This window comes from Bombina bombina, chromosome 7, assembly GCF_027579735.1.
Source record: "Bombina bombina isolate aBomBom1 chromosome 7, aBomBom1.pri, whole genome shotgun sequence".
NCBI lineage: Eukaryota > Metazoa > Chordata > Amphibia > Anura > Bombinatoridae > Bombina > Bombina bombina.
Genome location: NC_069505.1, coordinates 393,802,251 through 393,824,567, shown reverse-complemented (window position 1 = coordinate 393,824,567; position 22,317 = coordinate 393,802,251). Strand labels below are relative to the sequence as shown.

Genomic DNA, 22,317 nt, shown 5'->3' with positions numbered 1-22,317 from the left:
GGAAAAGCCAAGGTGCAGAGGTGTCTGTAGTTTAACTAAAACAATAACCTGTCTCAAAGAACAGGGTGGGCCGTGGACTCATCGCGTCTAAAAAGAAACAAATTTATCAGGTAAGCATAAATTTTCTTTTTAAAGACACAATGAGTCCACGGATTTCATCCTTACTTGTGGGATACAATACCAAAGCTATAGTACACGGATGAAAAGGGAGGGACAAGACGGGGAACCTAAACGGAAGGCACCACTGCTTGAAGAAACGTTCTCCCAAAAACAGCCTCAGCCAAGGTATCAAATTTGTAAAATTTAGAAAAAGTGTGAAGAGAGGACCAAGTTGCAGCCTTGCAAATCTGTTCAACAGAAGCATCATTTTTGAATGCCCATGAGGAAGCAACAGCCCTGGTGGAATGAGCCGTAACTCTTTCAGGAGGCTGCTGTCCAGCAGTCTCATATGCAAAATGGATGACACTCTTCAGCCAAAAAGAAAGAAGTAGCCGTAGCTTTCTGACCCTTACGCTTTCCAGGAAAAATGACAAAAAGTGAAGACGATTGACAAAAGTCCTTAGTTGCCTGCAAGTAAAATTTCAAAGCACGGACTACGTCCAAATTATGCAGCAGACGTTCCTTCTGAGGAGAAGGATTAGGACACAAAGGAGGAACAACAATCTCCTGATTAATGTTCTTGTCCGAAACAACCTTAGGAAGAAAACCAAGTTTAGTGCGTAAAACCACCTTATAAGAATGAAAAATAAGGTAAGGGGAATTATATTGTAATGCCGAAAGCTCACTCTTCGAGCCAAAGAAATGGCAACAAGAAATAAAACTTTCCAGGAAAACAACTTATTATCTATGGAATGCATAGGTTCAAACAGAACCCCTTGAAGAACTTTAAACTCTTAAGGACATATGACAGAATTTTTCTGTCATAAAACAATTGAGCAAACTGAAAGCTGTGTCCTTAAAGGGTTAAGAACTAAATTCAAACTCCATGGAGGAGCAATCGGCTTAAACACAGGCCTGATTCTAGTCAAGGCCTGGAAAAAATAATGAACATCTGGGACATCTGCCAGACGCTTGTGTAACAAAATAGATAAAGCAGAGATCTGTCCCTTTAGGGAACTCGCTGCTAATCCCTTCTCCAATCATTCTTAGAGAAAAGACAAAATCCTAGGAATCCTAACTCTACTCCATGAGTAGCCCTTAGATTCACACCAATAAAGATATTTACGCCATATCTTATGGTAAATCTTCCTAATTACAGGTTTATGTGCCTGAATCAAGGTATCTATAACCGAATCAGAGAAACCTCACTTGGATAGAATTAAGCGTTCAATCTCCAAGCAGTTAGCTTCAGAGAAACTAGATTTGGGTGAAGGAAAGGTCCCTGAATGAGGTCTTTACTCAACGGCAGCGTCCAGGGTAGCAGAGATGACATGGCCACCAGGTCGGCATACCAAATCCTGCGAGGACACGCAGGAACAATGAGGATCACTGATGCCTTCTCCTGTTTAATCCGAACAATAACCCGTTAAAGAAGAGCAAACGGGGGGAATAGATATGCTAGGTTGAAGGACCAAGGAACTGACAAAGCATCTATCAGTTCCGCCAGGGGGTCCCTGGATCTGGACCCGTATCTCGGAAGTTTGGCATTCTGATGAGATGCTATGAGATCCAACTCTGGCCGACCCCACCTGAGAATCAAGCTGGAGAATATTTCCGGATGGAGTTCCCACTCTCCCAGATGAAAAGTCTGCCTGCTAAGAAAATCCGCCTCCCAGTTGTCCACCCCTGGGATGTGGATCGCTGACAGATGGCAAGAATGGGCCTCCGCCCACTGAATTATCTTGGCTACTTCGGTCATCGCTAAGGAACTCCTTGTTCCGCCCTGATGATTGATGTAAGCCACTGTCGTTATGTTGTCCGATTGGAATCTGATGAACTGAGCCGCAGCCAACTGAGGCCAAGCACGAAGAGCATTGAAGATCGCCCTCAGCTCTAGAATGTTGATGGGAAGGAGAGACTCTGTCCGAGTCCATACTCCCTGAGCCTTTAAAGAATCCAAGACTGCTCCCCATCCTAAAAGGCTGGCGTCCGTTGTCACTATCACCCATGAAGGTCTGCGAAAGCACGTCCCCTGGGACAGATGGTCCAGAGACAACCACCATTGAAGAGAATCCCTCCTCTCTTGTTATAGGACTATTTGAGGAGACAAATCCGTAAAATCTCTATTCCACTGCCTGAGCATGCCTAACTGTAGAAGCCTGAGGTGAAACAGAGCAAACGGAATGATGTCCATTGCCGCCACCATCAACCCGATGACCCTCCATGCACTGGGCCAATGATGGCCGAGGAGTGGACTGAAGGGCTCGACATGTATTCAGAATCTTTGACTTTCTGACCTCTGTCAGAAAAATTTTCATGGATACAGAGCCGATTAGAGTTCCTAAAAACAATTTATGCTTAACTGATAAATGTATTTCTCTTGTAGTGTATCCAGTCCACGGATCATCCATTACTTGTGGGATATTCTCCTTCCCAACAGGAAGTTGCAAGAGGATCACCCACAGCAGAGCTGCTATATAGCTCCTCCCCTCACTGCCATATCCAGTCATTCGACCGAAACAAAACGAGAAAGGAGAAACCATAGGGTGCAGTGGTGACTGTAGTTTAATTAAAATTTAGACCTGCCTTAAAAGGACAGGGCGGGCCGTGGACTGGATACACTACAAGAGAAATAAATTTATCAGGTAAGCATAAATTATGTTTTCTCTTGTTAAGTGTATCCAGTCCACGGATCACCCATTACTTGTGGGATACCAATACCAAAGCTAAAGTACACGGATGATGGGAGGGACAAGGCAGGAACTTAAATGGAAGGAACCACTGCCTGTAGAACCTGTCTCCCAAAAACAGCCTCCGAAGAAGCAAAAGTGTCAAATTTGTAAAATTTTGAAAAGGTGTGAAGCGAAGACCAAGTCGCAGCCTTGCAAATCTGTTCAACAGAGGCCTCATTTTTAAAGGCCCAGGTGGAAGCCACAGCTCTAGTAGAATGAGCTGTAATCCTTTCAGGGGGCTGCTGTCCAGCAGTCTCATAGGCTAAGCGTATTATGCTCCGAAGCCAAAAGGAGAGAGAGGTTGCCGAAGCTTTTTGACCTCTCCTCTGTCCAGAGTAAACGACAAACAGGGCAGATGTTTGACGAAAATCTTTAGTAGCCTGTAAATAAAACTTCAAGACACGGACTACGTCCAGATTATGCAAAAGACGTTCCTTCTTTGAAGAAGGATTAGGACACAATGATGGAACAACAATCTCTTGATTGATATTCCTGTTAGAAACCACCTTAGGTAAAAACCCAGGTTTGGTACGCAGAACTACCTTGTCTGAATGAAAAATCAGATAAGGAGAATCACAATGTAAGGCAGATAACTCAGAGACTCTTCGAGCCGAGGAAATAGCCATCAAAAACAGAACTTTCCAAGATAAAAGTTTAATATCAATGGAATGAAGGGGTTCAAACGGAACTCCCTGAAGAACCAAGTTTAAGCTCCACGGGGGAGCAACAGTTTTAAACACAGGCTTAATCCTAACCAAAGCCTGACAAAATGCCTGGACGTCTGGAACTTCTGCCAGACGCTTGTGCAAAAGAATAGACAGAGCAGAGATCTGTCCTTTTAAAGAACTAGCTGATAAGCCTTTGTCCAAACCCTCTTGGAGAAAGGACAATATCCTAGGAATCCTAACCTTACTCCATGAGTAACTCTTGGATTCACACCAATAAAGATATTTACGCCATATCTTATGGTAGATTTTCCTGGTGACAGGCTTCCGAGCCTGTATTAAGGTATCAATGACTGACTCGGAGAAGCCACGCCTTGATAGAATCAAGCGTTCAATCTCCATGCAGTCAGTCTCAGAGAAAGTAGATTTGGATGATTGAAAGGACCTTGTTTTAGAAGGTCCTGCCTCAGAGGCAGAGTCCATGGTGGAAGAGATGACATGCCCACTAGGTCTGCATACCAGGTCCTGCGTGGCCATGCAGGCGCTATCAGAATCACCGATGCTCTCTCCTGTTTGATTTTGGCAATCAGTCGAGGGAGCAGAGGAAACGGTGGAAACACATAGGCAAGGTTGAAGAACCAAGGAGCTGCTAGAGCATCTATCAGCGTTGCTCCCGGGTCCCTGGACCTGGATCCCTAACAAGGAAGCTTGGCGTTCTGGCGAGACGCCATGAGATCCAGTTCTGGTTTGCCCCAACGATGGACCAGTTGAGCAAACACCTCCGGATGGAGTTCCCACTCCCACGGATGAAAAGTCTGACGACTTAGAAAATCCGCCTCCCAGTTCTCTACGCCTGGGATGTGGATCGCTGACAGGTGGCAAGAGTGAGACTCTGCCCAGCGAATTATCTTTGAGACTTCTAACATCGCTAGGGAACTCCTGGTTCCCCATTGATGGTTGATGTAAGCCACAGTCGTGATGTTGTCCGACTGAAATCTGATGAACCTCAGTGTTGCTGAGGCCAAGCTAGAAGAGCATTGAATATTGCTCTTAACTCCAGAATATTTATTGGGAGGAGTTTCTCCTCCTGAGTCCACGATCCCTGAGCCTTCAGGGAGTTCCAGACTGCGCCCCAACCTAGAAGGCTGGCATCTGTTGTTACAATCGTCCAATCTGGCCTGCTAAAGGTCATACCCTTGGACAGATGGACCCGAGAAAGCCACCAGAGAAGAGAATCTCTGGTCTCTTGATCCAGATTTAGTAGAGGGGACAAATCTGAGTAATCCCCATTCCACTGACTTAGCATGCATAATTGCAGCGGTCTGAGATGCAGGCGCGCAAATGGCACTATGTCCATTGCCGCTACCATTAAGCCGATTACTTCCATGCACTGAGCCACTGACGGGCATGGAATGGAATGAAGGACACGGCAAGCATTTAGAAGTTTTGATAACCTGGACTCAGGTAAATTTTCATCTCTACAGAATCTATAAGAGTCCCTAGGAAGGAGACTCTTGTGAGTGGTGATAGAGAACTCTTTTCCACGTTCACTTTCCACCCATGCGACCTCAGAAATGCCAGAACTATCTCTGTATGAGACTTGGCAATTTGAAAGCTTGACGCCTGTATCAGGATGTCGTCTAGATACGGAGCCACCACTATGCCTCGCGGTCTTAGAACCGCCAGAAGTGAGCCCAGAACCTTTGTAAAAATTCTCAGGGCAGTGGCCAACCCGAAGGGAAGAGCTACAAATTGGTAATGCCTGTCTAGAAAGGCAAACCTTAGGAACCGATGATGATCTTTGTGAATCGGTATGTGAAGGTAGGCATCCTTTAAGTCCACTGTGGTCATGTACTGACCCGCTTGGATCATGGGTAGGATGGTCCGAATAGTTTCCATTTTGAATGATGGAACTCTGAGGAATTTGTTTAAGATCTTTAGATCCAAGATTGGTCTGAAGGTTCCCTCTTTCTTGGGAACCACAAACAGATTTGAATAAAATCCCTGTCCTTGTTCCGTCCGCGGAACTGGATGGATCACTCCCATTACTAGGAGGTCTTGCACACAGCTTAGGAATGCCTCTTTCTTTATCTGGTTTGATGATAACCTTGAAAGATGAAATCTCCCTTGTGGAGGAGAAGCTTTGAAGTCCAGAAGATATCCCTGAGATATGATCTCCAACGCCCAGGGATCCTGAACATCTCTTGCCCACGCCTGGGCGAAGAGAGAAAGTCTGCCCCCCACTAGATCCGTTTCCGGATAGGGGGCCGTTCCTTCATGCTGTCTTGGGGGCAGCAGCAGGCTTCCTGGCCTGCTTGCCCTTGTTCCAGGACTGGTTAGGTTTCCAGCCCTGTCTGGAATGAGCAACAGTTCCCTCTTGTTTTGAAGCGGAGGAAGTTGATGCTGCTCCTGCCTTGAAATTTCGAAAGGCGCGAAAATTAGACTGTTTGGCCTTTGATTTGGCCCTGTCCTGAGGAAGGGTATGACCCTTGCCTCCAGTAATGTCAGCAATAATTTCCTTCAAGCCAGGCCCGAATAAGGTCTGCCCCTTGAAAGGAATGTTGAGTAATTTAGACTTTGAAGTCATGTCAGCTGACCAGGATTTAAGCCATAGCGCCCTACGCGCCTGGATGGCGAATCTGGAATTCTTAGCCGTTAGTTTAGTCAAATGAACAATGGCATCAGAAACAAATGAGTTAGCTAGCTTAAGCGTTCTAAGCTTGTCAATTTCATTCAATGGAGCTGTCTGGATGGCCTCTTCCAGGGCCTCAAACCAGAATGCCGCCGCAGCAGTGACAGGAGCAATGCATGCAAGGGGCTGTAAAATAAAACCTTGTTGAATAAACATTTTCTTAAGGTAACCCTCGAATTTTTTATCCATTGGATCTGAAAAAGCACAACTGTCCTCAACCGGGATAGTGGTACGCTTTGCTAAAGTAGAAACTGCTCCCTCCACCTTAGGGACCGTCTGCCATAAGTCCCGTGTAGTGGCGTCTATTGGAAACATTTTTCTAAATATAGGAGGTGGGGAAAAGGGCACACCGGGTCTATCCCACTCCTTGCTAATAATTTCTGTAAGCCTTTTAGGTATAGGAAAAACGTCAGTACACACCGGCACCGCATAATATCTATCCAGCCTACACAATTTCTCTGGAATTGCAACTGTGTTACAGTCATTCAGAGCAGCTAATACCTCCCCAAGCAATACACAGAGGTTCTCAAGCTTAAATTTAAAATTAGAAATCTCTGAATCCGGTTTCCCCGAGTCAGAGATGTCACCCACAGACTGAAGCTCTCCGTCCTCATGTTCTGCATACTGTGACGCAGTATCAGACATGGCTCTAACAGCATTTGCGCACTCTGTATCTCTCCTAACCCCAGAGCTATCGCGCTTGCCTCTTAATTCAGGCAATCTAGATAATACCTCTGACAGGGTATTATTCATGATTGCAGCCATGTCCTGCAAGGTAATCGCTATGGGCGTCCCTGATGTAATTGGCGCCATATTAGCGTGCGTCCTTTGAGTGGGAGGCGAAGGGTCTGACACGTGCGGAGAGTTAGTCGGCATAACTTCCCCCTCGACAAAACCCTCTGGTGATAATTCTTTTATAGATAAAGACTGATCTTTAATGTTTAAGGTGAAATCAATACATTTAGTACACATTGTACTATGGGGCTCCACCATGGCTTTCAAACATAATGAACAAGTAGGTTCCTCTGTGTCAGACATGTTTAAACAGACTAGCAATGAGACTAGCAAGCTTGGAAAACACTTTAAAACAAGTTTACAAGCAATATAAAAAACGTTACTGCGCCTTTAAGAAACACAAATTTTCCCAAATTTTGAAACAGTGAAAAAAATGCAGTTACACTAACGAAATTTTTACAGTTTATGTAATAAGTAATAAGCATTGCACCCACTTGCAAATGGATGATTAACCCCTTAATACCAAAGACGGAATAACAAATGACAAAAACGTTTTTTAAACAGTCACAACAACTGCCACAGCTCTACTGTGGCTTTTTACCTCCCTCAATACGACTTTTGAAGCCTTTTGAGCCCTTCAGAGAAGTCCTGGATCATGCAGGAAGAAGCTGGATGTCTGTGTCTGTAATTTTTGCTGTGCAAAAAAACGCCAAAATAGGCCCCTCCCACTCATATTACAACAGTGGGAAGCCTCAGGGAACTGTTTCTAGGCAAAATTCAAGCCAGCCATGTGGAAAAAACTAGGCCCCAATAAGTTTTATCACCAAACATATGTAAAAAACGATTAAACATGCCGGCAAACGTTTTAAAATACACTTTTATAAGAGTATGTATCTCTATTAATAAGCCTGAGACCAGTCGCTATCACTGCATTTAAGGCTTTACTTACATTACTTCGGTATCAGCAGCATTTCTAGCAAATTCCATCCCTAGAAAAATATTTTAACTGCACATACCTTATTGCAGGAAAACCTGCACGCTATTCCCCCTCTGAAGTTACCTCACTCCTCAGAATATGTGAGAACAGCAAAGGATCTTAGTTACTTCTGCCTGAGATAAACAGTACACTCCGGTACCATTTAAAAATAAACTTTTGATTGAAGAAATAAACTAAGTATAAAACACCACAGTCCTCTTACGACCTCCATCTTAGTTGAGAGTTGCAAGAGAATGACTGGATATGGCAGTGAGGGGAGGAGCTATATAGCAGCTCTGCTGTGGGTGATCCTCTTGCAACTTCCTGTTGGGAAGGAGAATATCCCACAAGTAATGGATGATCCGTGGACTGGATACACTTAAGAGAAAAGGGTACCCTTGTCTGTGGAATTAACAAACTCTTGTCCAGATTTACCTGCCACCAGTGAGATCTTAGGAAGGATAGTACAATGTCGGTATGGGACCTTATTTGCTGATAAGATGACGCCTGGATTAGAATATCATCCAGAAAAGGCGCCACCGCAATGCCCCGCGGTCTTAGAACCGCCAGTAGAGACCCCAGAACCTTTGTGAACATTCTGGGTGCTGTGGCCAGACTGAAAGGAAGGAGACACGAACGGAAAGTGTTTGTCCAGGAAGATGATCTCTGTGGATAGGAACATGAAGATATGCATCCTTTAGATCCACTGTCATAAATTGACCCTCCTGGATCAATGGAAGAATGGTACGAATAGTTTCCATTTTGAACGATGGAACTCTGAGAAACTTGTTTAGACTCTTGAGGTCTAATATAGGCCTGAAAGTTCCCTCCTTTTTGGGAACCACGAATAGATTTGAATAAAAACCCTGCCCTCGTTCCTGTATCGGAACAGGACAAATCACTCCCATGGAAGATTGGTCTTTTACACGATGCAAGAACGCCTCTCGTTTTATCCGGTCTGCAGATAATCTTGAAACAAGAAATCTTTCTCGGGGGAAATTATTTCTGAACTCCAGTTGGTAACCCTGAGACACTATTTCTATCGCCCAGGGATCCTGAACATCCCACACCCAAACCTGAATGATGAAGGAAAGTCTGCCCCCTACCAGATCCGGGTCCCGGATCGGGGGCAGAAACTTCATGCTGACTTGGAAGCAGCAGCAGGTTTCTTGGACTGTTTACCCTTGTTCCACGATTGGTTGGGTCTCCAGGTAGTCTTGGATTGCGAATAGTTTCCTTCCTGTTTAGAGGAAGAGGAGTTTCCCTTGAAATCTCAAAAAGGCACGAAAATTACTCTACCTTTCTGCTTGGATCTTTTATCCTGAGGGAAGAGATGACCCTTGCCTCCCGTGACGTTGTAAATAATTTCCTTCAAGCCAGGTCCAAACAGGGTCTTCCCCTTGTAAGGAATAGCCAAAAGTTTAGACTTGGATGACACGTCCGCAGACCAAGGTTTCAACCATAAGGCCCTGCGGGCTAGGATGGAAAAACCCGAACTCTTAGCAGCCAATTTAGTAATCTGCAGAGAAGCATCAGTAATAAATAAATGGGCTAATTTAAGAGCTTTAATCCGATCCTGTATCTCTTCCAAAGTAGTCTCAGTCTTAAGAGATTCCGCAAGAGCATCAAACCAAAAAGCTGCCGCACTAGTGACCGTAACAATGCAAGCAGCCGGTTGTAATAGCAAACCCTGGTGAACAGAGATCTTTTTAAGTAGACCCTCCAACTTATTATCCATAGGATCTTTAAAAGCACAACTATCCTCAATAGGAATAGTAGTTAATTTAGCCAAGGTGGAAATAGCTCCCTCCACCTTAGGAACCATCTGCCAAGATTCCCTCACAGCGTCAGCTATAGGGAACATCTTTTTGAAAATGGGAGGAGAGAAGGGAATACCTGGTTTCTCCCATTCCTTAGAAATAATCTCTGAAGTTCTCTTGGGAACTGGAAAAACAGAGTAAGAAGGAACTTCTAAGTGTCTGTCCAACTTACTCAACTTTTCCGGAGGGACCACTGTCAAATCACAGTCGTCCAAAGTCACTAAAACCTCCCTTAGTAACAGGCGGAGGTGTTCTAATTTAAATTTGAAAGAAACCACTTCTGAATCAGAGAGAGGTAAGGAACTTCCTGAGTCAGAAATTTCACCGTCCGATAGAACCTCCATACTCTCCAACTCAGAGCCCTGGGAGGGTACGACCGAGATCGCCATCATAGTATCAGAAACTTCATTGATCACGTAATCGTCCTTTCTTTTACGCTTGCCTTGAAATATGGGAAAGGCAGATAACGCATCAGAAAGCGTAGAAGACAAAACTACAGCTATGTCCCTTCAACGTGACTGCAGCAGAAACTTGAGAAGTACATGGCCCTGCTTGAGCGGGCATTAAGGGCTGTGACGCTTGGGGAGAAAGCTGCGGCATACTCTGCATCTCATCGTTAGACTCCTGAGAAGCATCCGCTTTGGACAATTTCTTATCAAAGAAAATCTTACCTCTATAGTTTAAAGCCCTCTCAATGCATGAGGGACAAAAATGAACAGGAGGTTCCACATTGGCATTCAAACACATGGAACATATAACAGTCTGGACATCTAAGTCCATGATAATTAAGGGGAAAAAAAATAAATTGTAGTGGCCCTTTAAAATTTTTACCAACCACTCTCTTATCAATATGTGATAAAAAACAAGTGTACAAACACTAATTAAAAAAACTTCTCTTGATACATCCGGTTTTAGCGTAGCACTCGAGAGACCTCTGGGTGTCGGGACTCCGGAACAGGAAACTGTGCGGCGTGACTGCTTCTCTGAGCCCTCAGAAGCACGCGAAAGTTAGCCCCGCCCTTCGTGGGAATTTCGAACACGGACAAATTTTCAGCTAAGTTGTTAATAAATAAATGCCGATCGTACTGTTTCACAAGTGTTACTGCCCTGTATAGGAACTTTGTATTCGAGAGGTTCCAGAAAATATAGCCCCAAGCGTCTTGCCAGCCTCAAGTGTCTTGCGCAGTGTCAATAAAACTTAGTCTTGCAGGGGAGCCCTCACCTAAAGAGCCCATGTCCCTCATTAACAGAGCCCTATGCTTAGGCCCCTAAAAATGCTCCAGTATGAGAGCCATAAAAACTGTCATGTAGGTGAAGCCCTTAACCTAGAGAGCCCATGTTCCCAATGCAATATGAAGGATAAAGTGCAGAGTCCTCTCTGAGATAATATAAGGCCCAGAATAATAAAGACTGCACTTACCTCAATGCTGTCTGAAAGCAGGACAGCACCAACAGGATTAAGAGCTTCTATCCCTCCCATAGCCCTGTGGACACAGATAGGGCCTGAGTTAGTATCTGCTTAGGCCATCACAAGAAGGACATCACAGTATGGGAGGCGCAGTGAGAATTATGTCCCACCAGTTCCCATTGCTCTAAAGCCACCAATCGCTCTACTCTAGAGACTGACATGGACTACAGCTACACCCTAGAATAAAGCAGCACTCACTGGCACTACTTTAAAAATAAACTCTTGATTGAAGAATCTAGAACCTCACTTTACCTCTTCCTATCACTAACACAGGCAAAGAGAATGACTGGAGTGGGAGGGGAGGGAGGAGATATATATATATATATATATATACACACACACACATACAGCTCTGCTGTGGTGCTCTTTGCCTTCTCCTGTTGACCAGGAGGCGTAATTCCACAAGGATGAAATCCGTGGACTCATTGTGTCTTCAAAAAAAAAAAAAGTCTGCCTGATCGATTAATCTTGGAGCTAGGCAGGGTTTACACTTAGTACAGAGTGTTCGCTTTAACCCACCCCAGTTGATACCATACATGAGGCAAGGTGTATAGAATTACCAAGGATGGGTCCAAAAATGAGAGTATGTGGAAAGATATCTGTCATGTATGTCCCTATATGAAGTATGTTGAGAAAAAGATGTATAGGCAGTTTAATACAAGTCACTCTGTTACTGTACAATAAAGCTTGGATCTGCAAAATGCTTAGAGGTGTCCCCGGTTGTCTTTCGATGTAGATATCCATAAAGATGAGACCGTCAACCTTTAGAGTATTGAGGAGTGGTTTTGAGGTTTGTGAGCCAGGTTGCAGTATATCCCTTGTCGGGCATTCATCTGCAGCAGACATGGTGTCCCTCGGTGAAGCCGTATCTTCTGTAATGTTGGACACATATGACCCATTGGCTTCACTGCAGTGATCCGCAAGAGGTTCTCAACATGGCTCCGTAATCTCAGTAATTGCGAGACACTCATTGCTAACCGCCGGGCTACTGCACAAGGTACGTTGAAAGGCTGTTACCAATGAGTGCTCCATTTTAATAAAGTGGTTTTCCAGGATCAGAAGCAGCTCTTCTTCCCACGTGGCCACCATCTGTGCTATCTCGTCAAAAGAACTACTCACACAAGTCTGAAGCGACAAGTGATAGCTAAGCTGAGTGGAGCTGGTTATCTTGAATGCTTTTGAGGATTACAGTATAAGCACAAAACGTGCCTCCTAATGACAGGGCTCTAAGGTGCCCTGCCGGGGGGGTTTTGTGCAGGCCAAGATCTCAAAGTGGCTCAGAGCACTGATGCCAGCAGCTATTTCCTTCAATATTAGGTTCATATGGTGTGTCTTCTGTAGGAGATCTCAGATCTATTCTTTAAATTATAGGTAGCACATTCAGAAAGCATTAAGGAAAATTGTTGAAAAGCTGGAGCAGCATGCAGTTGTGTCTGAACATGGACGCTGCCCGGAAGTTCCCCCACCTAACCTCCTAACTGCTAAAAGCCACCACTACTCTTACTCAAGAGATTGACGTGGACACAGCTAGACCCCAATCCTTGCTTGAAGGGAAAGATAACCATAAAAGGATTAAATATCTTCAGACACCAACTTCACACAACCTCCATTGACAGAGGCAAAGATAATGACTGGGGATTATGGGTAAGGTAAATTACACAACAGCTTTGCTGGGGTGCTCTTTGCCTCCTTCTGCTGGCCAGAAGTTGAATATCCCACTAGTAATTGGAATGACGTTGTGGACTCTCTATGTCATAGGAAAAAACAACAAAAGAAGATACATGCAAAGGATGCAATATACAAAATGACCATTAGATGGCACAGTATATGATATATCTATGGGTGTGGTATTGAATGTAATTAAGGGTTGAAGGGTATTATGGGATATGTTTGTAACCTTGACAAAAGCCCTAATGAGGGCCAAAACGTTGCAATACATATTATTTATTCACTATATATCAATATATACACAAAGTGTTCTCCCCACGACCGTTTTAGCAGGTGCAACCAGGGTGATTTTACTGACTACTGGAGAACACACACACACATATATATTTAAACTCTATTTCAAATTGCCATGTCAAATCTCTGACAGGAGGTAGGGTGACTGAAAATTGTATTTTCTTACCGAGTCAGGTCGGCCATTGGCATCTTTAAGCTCCAAGTATGGCTTCTTTTTTACTCTGTTTAGATCTTCATGCAGGCCATCCAGGAGAAAAGCAAGCAGTTCCTGAGAATCCTGCTGTTGGTAGCCAGAAAACTGGGGAGCGAAGCGGCCAACCTGGGTCTGTGGACAGGATTTAATTTGAGATTAACTCAGCGCTTGTAACAAACTGATCAGATAGAGCTGTACACAACTTCGTCTTTTTAAAGAGACATGAAAAGCCTATGTTTTATTTTGCTTTAAAAAAAATACTTGAACAATAAATTTACTTTCAATGAGATGCACCTTAAAGGGACATAAAACAGGTTAAAGGGACAGTCTAGTCAAAATTAAACTTTCATGATTCAGATAGGGCATGTCATTTTAAACAACTTTCCAATTTACTTCTATTATCCAATTTGCTCAATTCTTTAGATATCCTTTGTTGAAGAAATAGCAATGCACATGTGTGAGCCAATCACACAAGGCCTCTAGGTGCAGCAACCAATCAGCAGCTACTGAGCCTATCTAGATATGCTTTTCAGCAAGTGATATCAAGAGAATGAAGCAAATTAGATAATAGAAGTAAATTAGAAAGTTGTTTAAAATGACATGCTCTTTCTAAATCACAAAAGAAAAAAATTGGCTTTCATGTCCCTTTAAGATCTGTGCATAGCCTAAAAAGGGCTAATTAAAAACAGTTGGCATAAAAAAATTGTTTAAAATTTGCCTGCAAGTATTTAAAAATATTTTCCAAAAATAAGCAAAATGAATTACATAGCTTACTCTCCCCACCCTTTTCAGTGTTTAGACAAAGGCATTGTATTTCAACTGAGTTTACAGCTTCTATGCATGCTCCAGCAGATAATCTCTATGAACTTTTGCATTCTACCAAAGCAACAATAGATATAGATACAGCCATAGCAGGAAATGTGTGGGGGGAGTTAGAGCTTTACAAATGCAGAAACTAAAAAGAAAGGGTTAATGGCGAGGCACTGCAGTATACATTTGCAGGTAAAGTAATTAAAGTACATATTATATTTTGTCTATTCCAACTTGTTTTATGTCCCTTTAAGATTTCTAAAATAAATGGTACAGTGCTGACAATTTAAAAGCAAACAACTTATTTAAATGTTAAAATTAAGAAAAAATTTTTATGAGGCCAACATTAAATGCACCTCTCTCTAGTGCTAGAAAGTAAAATCCTCAAAGGCTCCTTTCCAGTTCCTATTCAAAACGTCACTGCCATTCTCCAATACTTCTTCATTACAGAGATATCAGAGTTCTATTCTAGAATCCAGTGGGTCACTGCTTCTTTAGCTCTATGCATTTTGTTTGCTCTCTATGACACTTTATGCACTCTTATAAACTGCTTATTAATTAATTCATAAACAGGTAAACCCTCTGCAAGGAAACCACTACCCAATAAGATTTTAAGGTGGAAACGGGTTATGTTATCTTAACTCAACCTATTTTGCTGGTAATGCTGTAGCAAGAATACACCAACAAGAATTACTCCACCCCTCCTTTAAAAAGGATTGTTATCCCACTGGAAAAAAATGCATAAAATACAAATGTTGAGGTTGTTACTGGCTAAACAAAGTGTGATTTTTTAAAATTATTTTTAAAAAAAGGTAGAGTGCGCAGCAACAACCTCTGGTACATGTAAAGTAAATCTAGTTTTATAGTGCATATTAAAGAACCATTAAATTTGACATTTTTCATTATTGCAAGTGAAACATTATTGCAATGTACATTCACCATTTATTTTGCAGCCTTTTGCTGTAAAACTTTTAAAAATTATACTTGTTTCACTTTCTCCCAGAGAGGCCTGGGTTAATACTTCTGGGCAGTTTATGTGAGCTTTTGTTTCCTTTTCTCTACCTCCCTAAACTTCTGTGGAGTCACATGCTTTTAAAAAGGTGGATTATCAGTTTTGCATCAACAATCATTATTTGCAATAGTAACTAAGTTGAATGAGTGCTAAACCTCCTTAAGGGAATACAAGAGGGCAGTTACCCCAGTCTGCACATGTAACAGAGATTGTGCTATATCAGAGTATTAGTTTGAGATTGGTTAGCAGGGGTTCTTTTAATCTGTGGGACAGGGAAATCAGTGAAAAGAATAAAAATAAAACAATATACTAATATGACAAAACAATGCTGCAGTTTTCATTGCAAAAATTATTCTTATATATGAAGGTTTATAATAATTTAGTTTATAAATTTGTGTTTAATGTCCCTTTAAGAAAAAAACAAAACAAAAATTTGATAAATTTCTTTCTTTCTTGACACTATGAGTCCACGGATCATCTAATTACTATTGGGAATATCACTCCTGCCCAGCAGGAGGCGGCAAAGAGCACCACAGCAAAGCAGCTAAATATCACCTCCCCTCTAACTCCAGTCATTCGACCGAAGCAAAAGAGAAAAAAGAAGCAACAAGGTGCAGAGATGTCTGAAGTATATAACATACCAACAACCCGTCTTAAGAACAGGGCGGGCCGTGGACTCATCTTGTCAAGAAATAAATTTATCAGGTAAGCATAAATTTTCTCTATTTTACAAGATACGATGAGTCCACGGATTTCATCCTTACTTGTGGGATATCGCCTCCTGGTCAGCAGGAGGAGGCAAAGAGCACCACAGCAGAGCTGTATATATATAGCTCCTCCCTTCCCTCCCACCCAAGTCATTCTCTTGGCCTGTGTTAGTGATAGGAAGAGGTAAAGTGAGGTGTTAGTTTAGATTCTTCAATCAAGAGTTTATTATTTTTTTAAAGTAGTGCCTCTGAGTGCTACTTTGTTCTGGGGTGTAGCCTAGACCAGATCAGTCTCTTCCATAACAAAAGAGAAGCATTTGGTGGCTTTAGAGCAATGGGAACTTGTGGGACATAATTCTCACTGCGCCTCCCATGTACTTGTTTGCTGCCCTTACCAAGAAAACCTGAGGGATACTCAGGATTTTACTTTTCATTACAGGTCCATGTGAGGGAGAGGACCTCACATACCTGGAGACTGCCTTACTGTCTGGCAGGAGATAAGGTAAGTGCTAACTTTACTCTGGGGGGATGAAATAGTCTCAGAAAAAAGTTAGGCACTTTGTTTTATTCCTCATCAGATTTACCCCCTTCTCACTATCAATAGATTAGGAAAGTTAACCGCAGGCTTCGGTCCTGTTGGGAACATGGGCTCTTTTTTCATAACTATGTAGCCATATATAGAAAGAGTGACGGTAACGTCTAGCCCAGTGTGAACCTCAAAGCCGTCACTGCAGAAATAAGACAGTGAGGTGCTGCATACAATTGGGGTTATATCTCCCAGTGGTTCAATAGCGACTGACAGAGCTCTTATAGCGTTACAGTGAAGCAGTACATCTGTTCAAGTATAGCCGACCGGGAGCTCTCATATTGTCATATTTGGCCGTTACGTGGAGCTATATTTTAAAGCTGAGCTCAGTGTAAGGTAATGCATGGGACTTAAGTTCTTTTCTACCAGCGGTTTACTAATGGCCGACCGGGAGATCTATTGTGACCATGCTTATGGGGTTTGTTTGTGCGGCTCAGTGTGAGATGAATACCGGAGTGATTTACTCCTTTTCGGACTAGACTGTTCAGTCCGTTTCTTTTCCCCTTCAAGCCTTTTTTGTTAAGTAAATGGCGTCCGGGAGAGGATTTTTCTAACGCCCACGATGGGCGGAGTTAGGTTTAGCGCATTTTTAGTTGTGCGCCTCTGTGTGTTGATCTTCCTGATATCGGAAGCATGGGTCTCTCTTTAGGGTGCTATTGCACAGGACAGTTTTTCGAAACACGATAAGACTTAGTCCGGGTTATTTACAATTAAAGAGTATCACAGTGACAGCTGTTTACTTGCTTTTTGTTTTTCATCCCTGTGGTTGTAACAAGAGCAAATATATAATAGTTTCCTTTTTACAGTTTAAAGTGACAGTAATAGGTGTTACTTTTATTAAAGTATTTCAGCTGTTTATTTGCTCATTTCATCCCTGTGTTTTAGGATGTGAGAAGAGCATATCTATGATAAAATTTCCCTTTTCAGGTTTAAAGTGACAGTAACGCTTTTTAAGGGTTACCTTTATTTATGAATTTCGGCTGTTTATTGGCTTATTACATCCCTCTGTTTAGGATGTAAAAAGAGCATATATGTAATAAAGTTTCCTTTTAAGGTTTAAGGTGACAGTAACGCTTTTTAGGTGTTACCTTTTCTTACAGAATTTAATCTGTTTATTTGCTTATTTCATCTCTGTGTTTTAGGATGTCACAAGAGCATATGTATGATGAGGTTACCTTTTAAGCATTAAAGCGACAGTAACTTTTTTTTTAAGTGTTAGCTTTATTAAGGAATTTCAGCGGTTTAATTTACTTATTCCATTCTTACGTTTTGGATGGAACAAGAGCACTTATGGATAATAGTGACCCCATCGTGTTGGTTGTCCTTCCAGGGTCTGGACTAATTAGTCGGACATTATGGAACAGGAGGATGTTTTCTTTAGCGGATTCAGTTAGAGGTCTGACCAACTGTTCCTAGGGTAGAAGCTGTTTTCACCCTTGGCTCAGAGATTTACTATCCCTATAGAGGTTAGTTGGGCTTAAAGATCCGGCGGATGATCAATTAGAGGATTTTATTAAGAAAATCATCTTTACCAGTATATACCGGCAACCGACGGTATGTATATCTACCGTCACGTGTGCGGCAGTCTACTGGTTTGATACTTGAAATGCTAGACATCAAGCAAGAATCATCCTTGGACGGAATACAGAACAGGGGATTGTCACAAGCTTATTGGCTCTTGAGTTGGCGCCACAATTTTCTGTATTTTTGGCTCGCAGGGCCTTATGACTGACCGATTGGTCTGCGGACGTTTTCATCCAAGTCATACCTTCTAGCTGTCCCTTAAAGGGGGATGACCCTGTTAGGTCCTGAGCTGCAGGATATTTTTTCTGTCATTTCGGGAGGTAAGTGTCACCTCCCTCAGATTCAAAGTAGACTAAGTTAATTTGAGTCCTGCTCAATCTTGGTATGAGGATACTCAGTCCAAGGAACCGGATCTGGTAGGGGCCAGGCTTCCTTTTCATTCAGGCTTGGGTACGAAGGATCCCTGGGTTATGGAAATAGTGTTTCGGGGATAGCAACTGGTGTTCAGAAATTCTTCCCTCCGAGGAAGATTTCTTCGTTTAAGATTATCCGCAGTACTGTTTAGCAGAGAGGCGCTTTTAAATGGTGTAGGAGGGAACCTTCAAACCTTCTTATACTTTAAGAGTCTGAACCAGTTTCTTAGAGTTCCACCTTTCATGACGGAAACTATTTGTGCCATCCTCCCATTGATCCAGGAGGGTCAATTTTTGTCTACCGTGGATCTAAAGGATGCATATCCACAGAGATCATCACACGTTCCTAAGATTTGCCTTCTGGGCAAACATTTTCAGTTTGTGGCCTTCCTTTCGGTCTGGCCACAGCACCTAGAAGTTTCACAACGGTTCTGGGGTCTCTGCTAGCGGTTCTAAGTCTGCAGGGCATTGCAGTGGCGCCTTTTCTGGACGATAGATCTGATCCAGGCATCGTCTTATAAGCCGACTAAGTCTCATACCGACATTGTTCTGTCCTTTGAGGACTCAAGGGTGGAAAGTGAATCTGGAACAGGATTCGCTAGTTCCACAGACAATGGTTCATTTTTGGGAACTCTAATCGACTCTCTATCCATGTAAATACTTTTGACAGAGGTCGGACAGTTTTAGATTCTGAGTACATGCCGGACCCTTCAGTCCAATTCTCGGCCTTCAGACTCAGACAGTGGAATAGAGATTATACAAACTTGTCCTCAAATAAATCTAGATCAGACAAGGGACTCTCTTCTATGGTGGTTGTCGCTGGATCATCTATCCCAGGGGACATGCTTCTGCAGACCCTCATGGGTGATTGTGACAACGGATGCCAGCCTGATAGGGTGGGGAGCAGTCTGGAACTCCCTGAGGGCCCAGGGTGTATGGACTCAAACTGAGTCTCTCCTTCCCATCAATATACTAGAGTTGAGAGCAATATTAAATGCGCTTCAGGCTTGGCCTCAGTTGGCTTCGGCCAAATTCATCAGATTCCAGTCGGACAACATTACGACTGTAGCTTAAATCATCAGGGAGGAACAAGGAGAGGTTGTTATATAATTTGAACGTGGTCCGTGCTTTTAAGTTTTTACTTACAGGCAACTAAGGATTTTCGTCAATCGTCTTCCCTGTTTGTTGTGTTTTCTGGGAAGTTTAGGGGTCAGTAAGCTACGGCTACCTCTCTTTCATTTTGGCTGAAGAGTTATCCGTTTTGCATATGAGACTGCTGGACAGCAGCCTCCTGACCGAATTACGGCTCATTCCACTAGGGCTGTGGCTTCCTCGTGGGCATTTAGAAATGAGGCTTCTGTTGTCCAGATTTGCAAAGCTGCAACTTGGTCGTCTCTTCACACTTTTTCCAAATTTTACTATTTTGATACTTTTGCCTGGTCTGAGGCTGTTTTTGGGAGACAAGTTCTTCAAGCAGTGGTGCCTTCTGTTTAGGTTCCCTGTCTTGTTCCTCCCTTTTCATCCGTGTACTGTAGCTTTGGTATTGTATCCCACAAATAAGGATGAAATCTGTGGACTCATCGTATCTTGTAAAAGAAAATTAAATTCTTACCTGATAAATTACGATACGATGAGTCCACGGCCCACCCTGTTATTATGAGACAGGCTATTTTCTTTTTGTTAAACTTCAGACACCTCTGCACCTTGGCTTTTCCTTTCTCTTTCTAACTTCGGTCGAATGACTGGAGTGGGAGGGAAGGGAGGAGCTATATATACAGCTCTGCTGTGGTGCTCTTTGCCTCCTCCTGCTGACCAGGAGGCGATATCCCACAAGGATGAAATCCGTGGACTCATCGTATCGTAAAAAACAAATTTATCAGGTAAGAATAAATTTCCTTTTTCTTTCTAATGACACGATGAGTCCACGTAATATCAAATTACTATTAGGAATCAATACCCAAGCTAGAGTACACAGATAAGGGAGGGACAAGACAAGGAACCTAAACGGAAGGCACCACTGCTTGAAGAACCTTTCTCCCAAAAGAGGCCTCAGCCGAGGCAAAAGTGTCAAATTTATAGAATTTTGAAAAAGTGTGAAGAGAGGACCAAGTTGCAGCCTTGCAAATCTGTCCCACAGAAGCTTAATTTTTGAATGCCCAGGAAGAGGAAACAGCCCTCTTAGAATGAGCCGTAACACTCTCAGGAGGCTGCTGTCCAGCAGTTTCACAGGCAAAGTGAATGATGCTCTTCAGCCTTGAGAACTAAATTAAGACTCCAGGGAGGAGTAACGGGTTTGAACACAGGCCTGATCCTGACCAAAGCCTGACAAAACGATTGCACATCTGGGATGTCTGCCAGACGTTTATGTAACAAAATAGACAAGGCAGATATATTTGACCCTTTAGGGAACTTGCCGATAAACACTTCTCCAAACCTTCTTGAAAAAAGGACAGGATTCTAGGAATTCTAATTCTACTCCAAGAATAGCCCTTGGATTCACACCAATACAGATATTGACGCCGTATCTTATGGTAAATCTTTCTAGTCACAGGTTTACAAGCCTGAATCATGGTCTCAATGACCGATTCTGAAAATCCACGCTTGGATAAAATTAAGCGTTCAATCTCCAAGCAGTCAGCTTCAGAGAAACTAGATATGGATGAAGGAAGGGCCCTTGAAGTAGACGGTCCTTCAACGGAAGTCTCCAAAGTGGAAGAGATGACATGTCCACCACGTCTGTATACCAAATCCTGCGAGGCCACGCCGGTGCAATGAGGATCACTGACGCCTTCTCCTGCTTGATTCAAGCAATGATCCGAGGTAGAAGAGCGAACAGAGGAAATAGGTATGCGAGACTGAAATTCCAAGGTATCGCCAGAGCATCTATCAGCACAGCCTGAGGGTCCCTTGAACCGTACCTCGGAAGTTTGGCATTCTGCCATGAGATTCAGCTCCTGCTTACCCCATTTGAGAATCAGGCTAGAAAACACCTCCGGATGGAGCTCCCACTCCCCTGGGTGAAAGGTCTGCCTGCTCAGGAAGTCCACCACCCAGTTGTCCACTCCTGGAATGTGGATCGCGGACAGACAGCAATTGTGGGTCTCCGCCCACAGAATGATCTTGGCTACCTCTGTCATGTCCAAGGAACTCCGAGTTCCTCCCTGATGGTTGATGCAAGCCACTGAAGTTCTATTGTCCGACAGGAACCTGATGAACCGGGCCGAGGCTAACTGAGGCCAGGCCAGAACAGCATTGAAGATTGCACTCAGTTCCAGAATGTTTATGGGTAGAACAGACTCCGATGGAGTCCATGTTCCCTGAGCCTTTAGAGAGCCCATAACTGCTCCCTATCTCAGAAGGCTGGCATCTGTTGTCCCAATCGCCCAAGAGGGTCTGGAAAGCAGGTTCCCTGGGAGAGATGATCCCGAGACAACCACCAAAGTAGAGAATCCCTTGTCTCCTGCTCCAGCTGTAATCACGGAGACAGATCCGCATAATCTCTGTTCCACTGTCTGAGCATGCTTAACTGCAGAGTTCTGAGGTGGAAACAGGCGAACGGGATGATGTCCATTGCCGCTACCATTAGCCCTATTACCTCCATGCACTGAGCCACTGATGGCTGAGGAGAGGACTAAAGAGCTAGGCAAGAATCGAAAATCTTTGATTTCCTGATATTTGTCCGAAACATCTTCATTGATAAGGAATCTATTATGGTTCCCAAGAAAATTACCCTTGTATTCGGAACTAAAGAACTCTTTTCCAAATTCACCTTCCATTCGTGAGACTGCAGGAAAGTTAATAACATATCCGTGTGTGATCTTGCTTGTTGAAATCAAGGCGCCGGAACCAGAATGTCGTCCAGATAAGGTGCCACAGCAATGCCCCGCAATCTGAGCACCGCCAGCAGGGATCCCAGAACCTTT

The 22,317-nt window shown here is 43.3% G+C and overlaps 1 protein-coding gene across 1 annotated transcript in view; it reads right to left on the bottom strand.

Moving 5' to 3' along the window:
- The window catches only part of USP4 (ubiquitin specific peptidase 4), a 311,070-nt gene that overhangs the window by 147,087 nt on the left and 141,666 nt on the right, over positions 1 to 22,317 (bottom strand). The window contains exon 5 of the mRNA XM_053689414.1: positions 13,316 to 13,474. Within this exon, the coding sequence (XP_053545389.1) occupies positions 13,316 to 13,474 (159 nt within the window). The remainder of the gene's footprint in view (positions 1 to 13,315; positions 13,475 to 22,317) is intronic.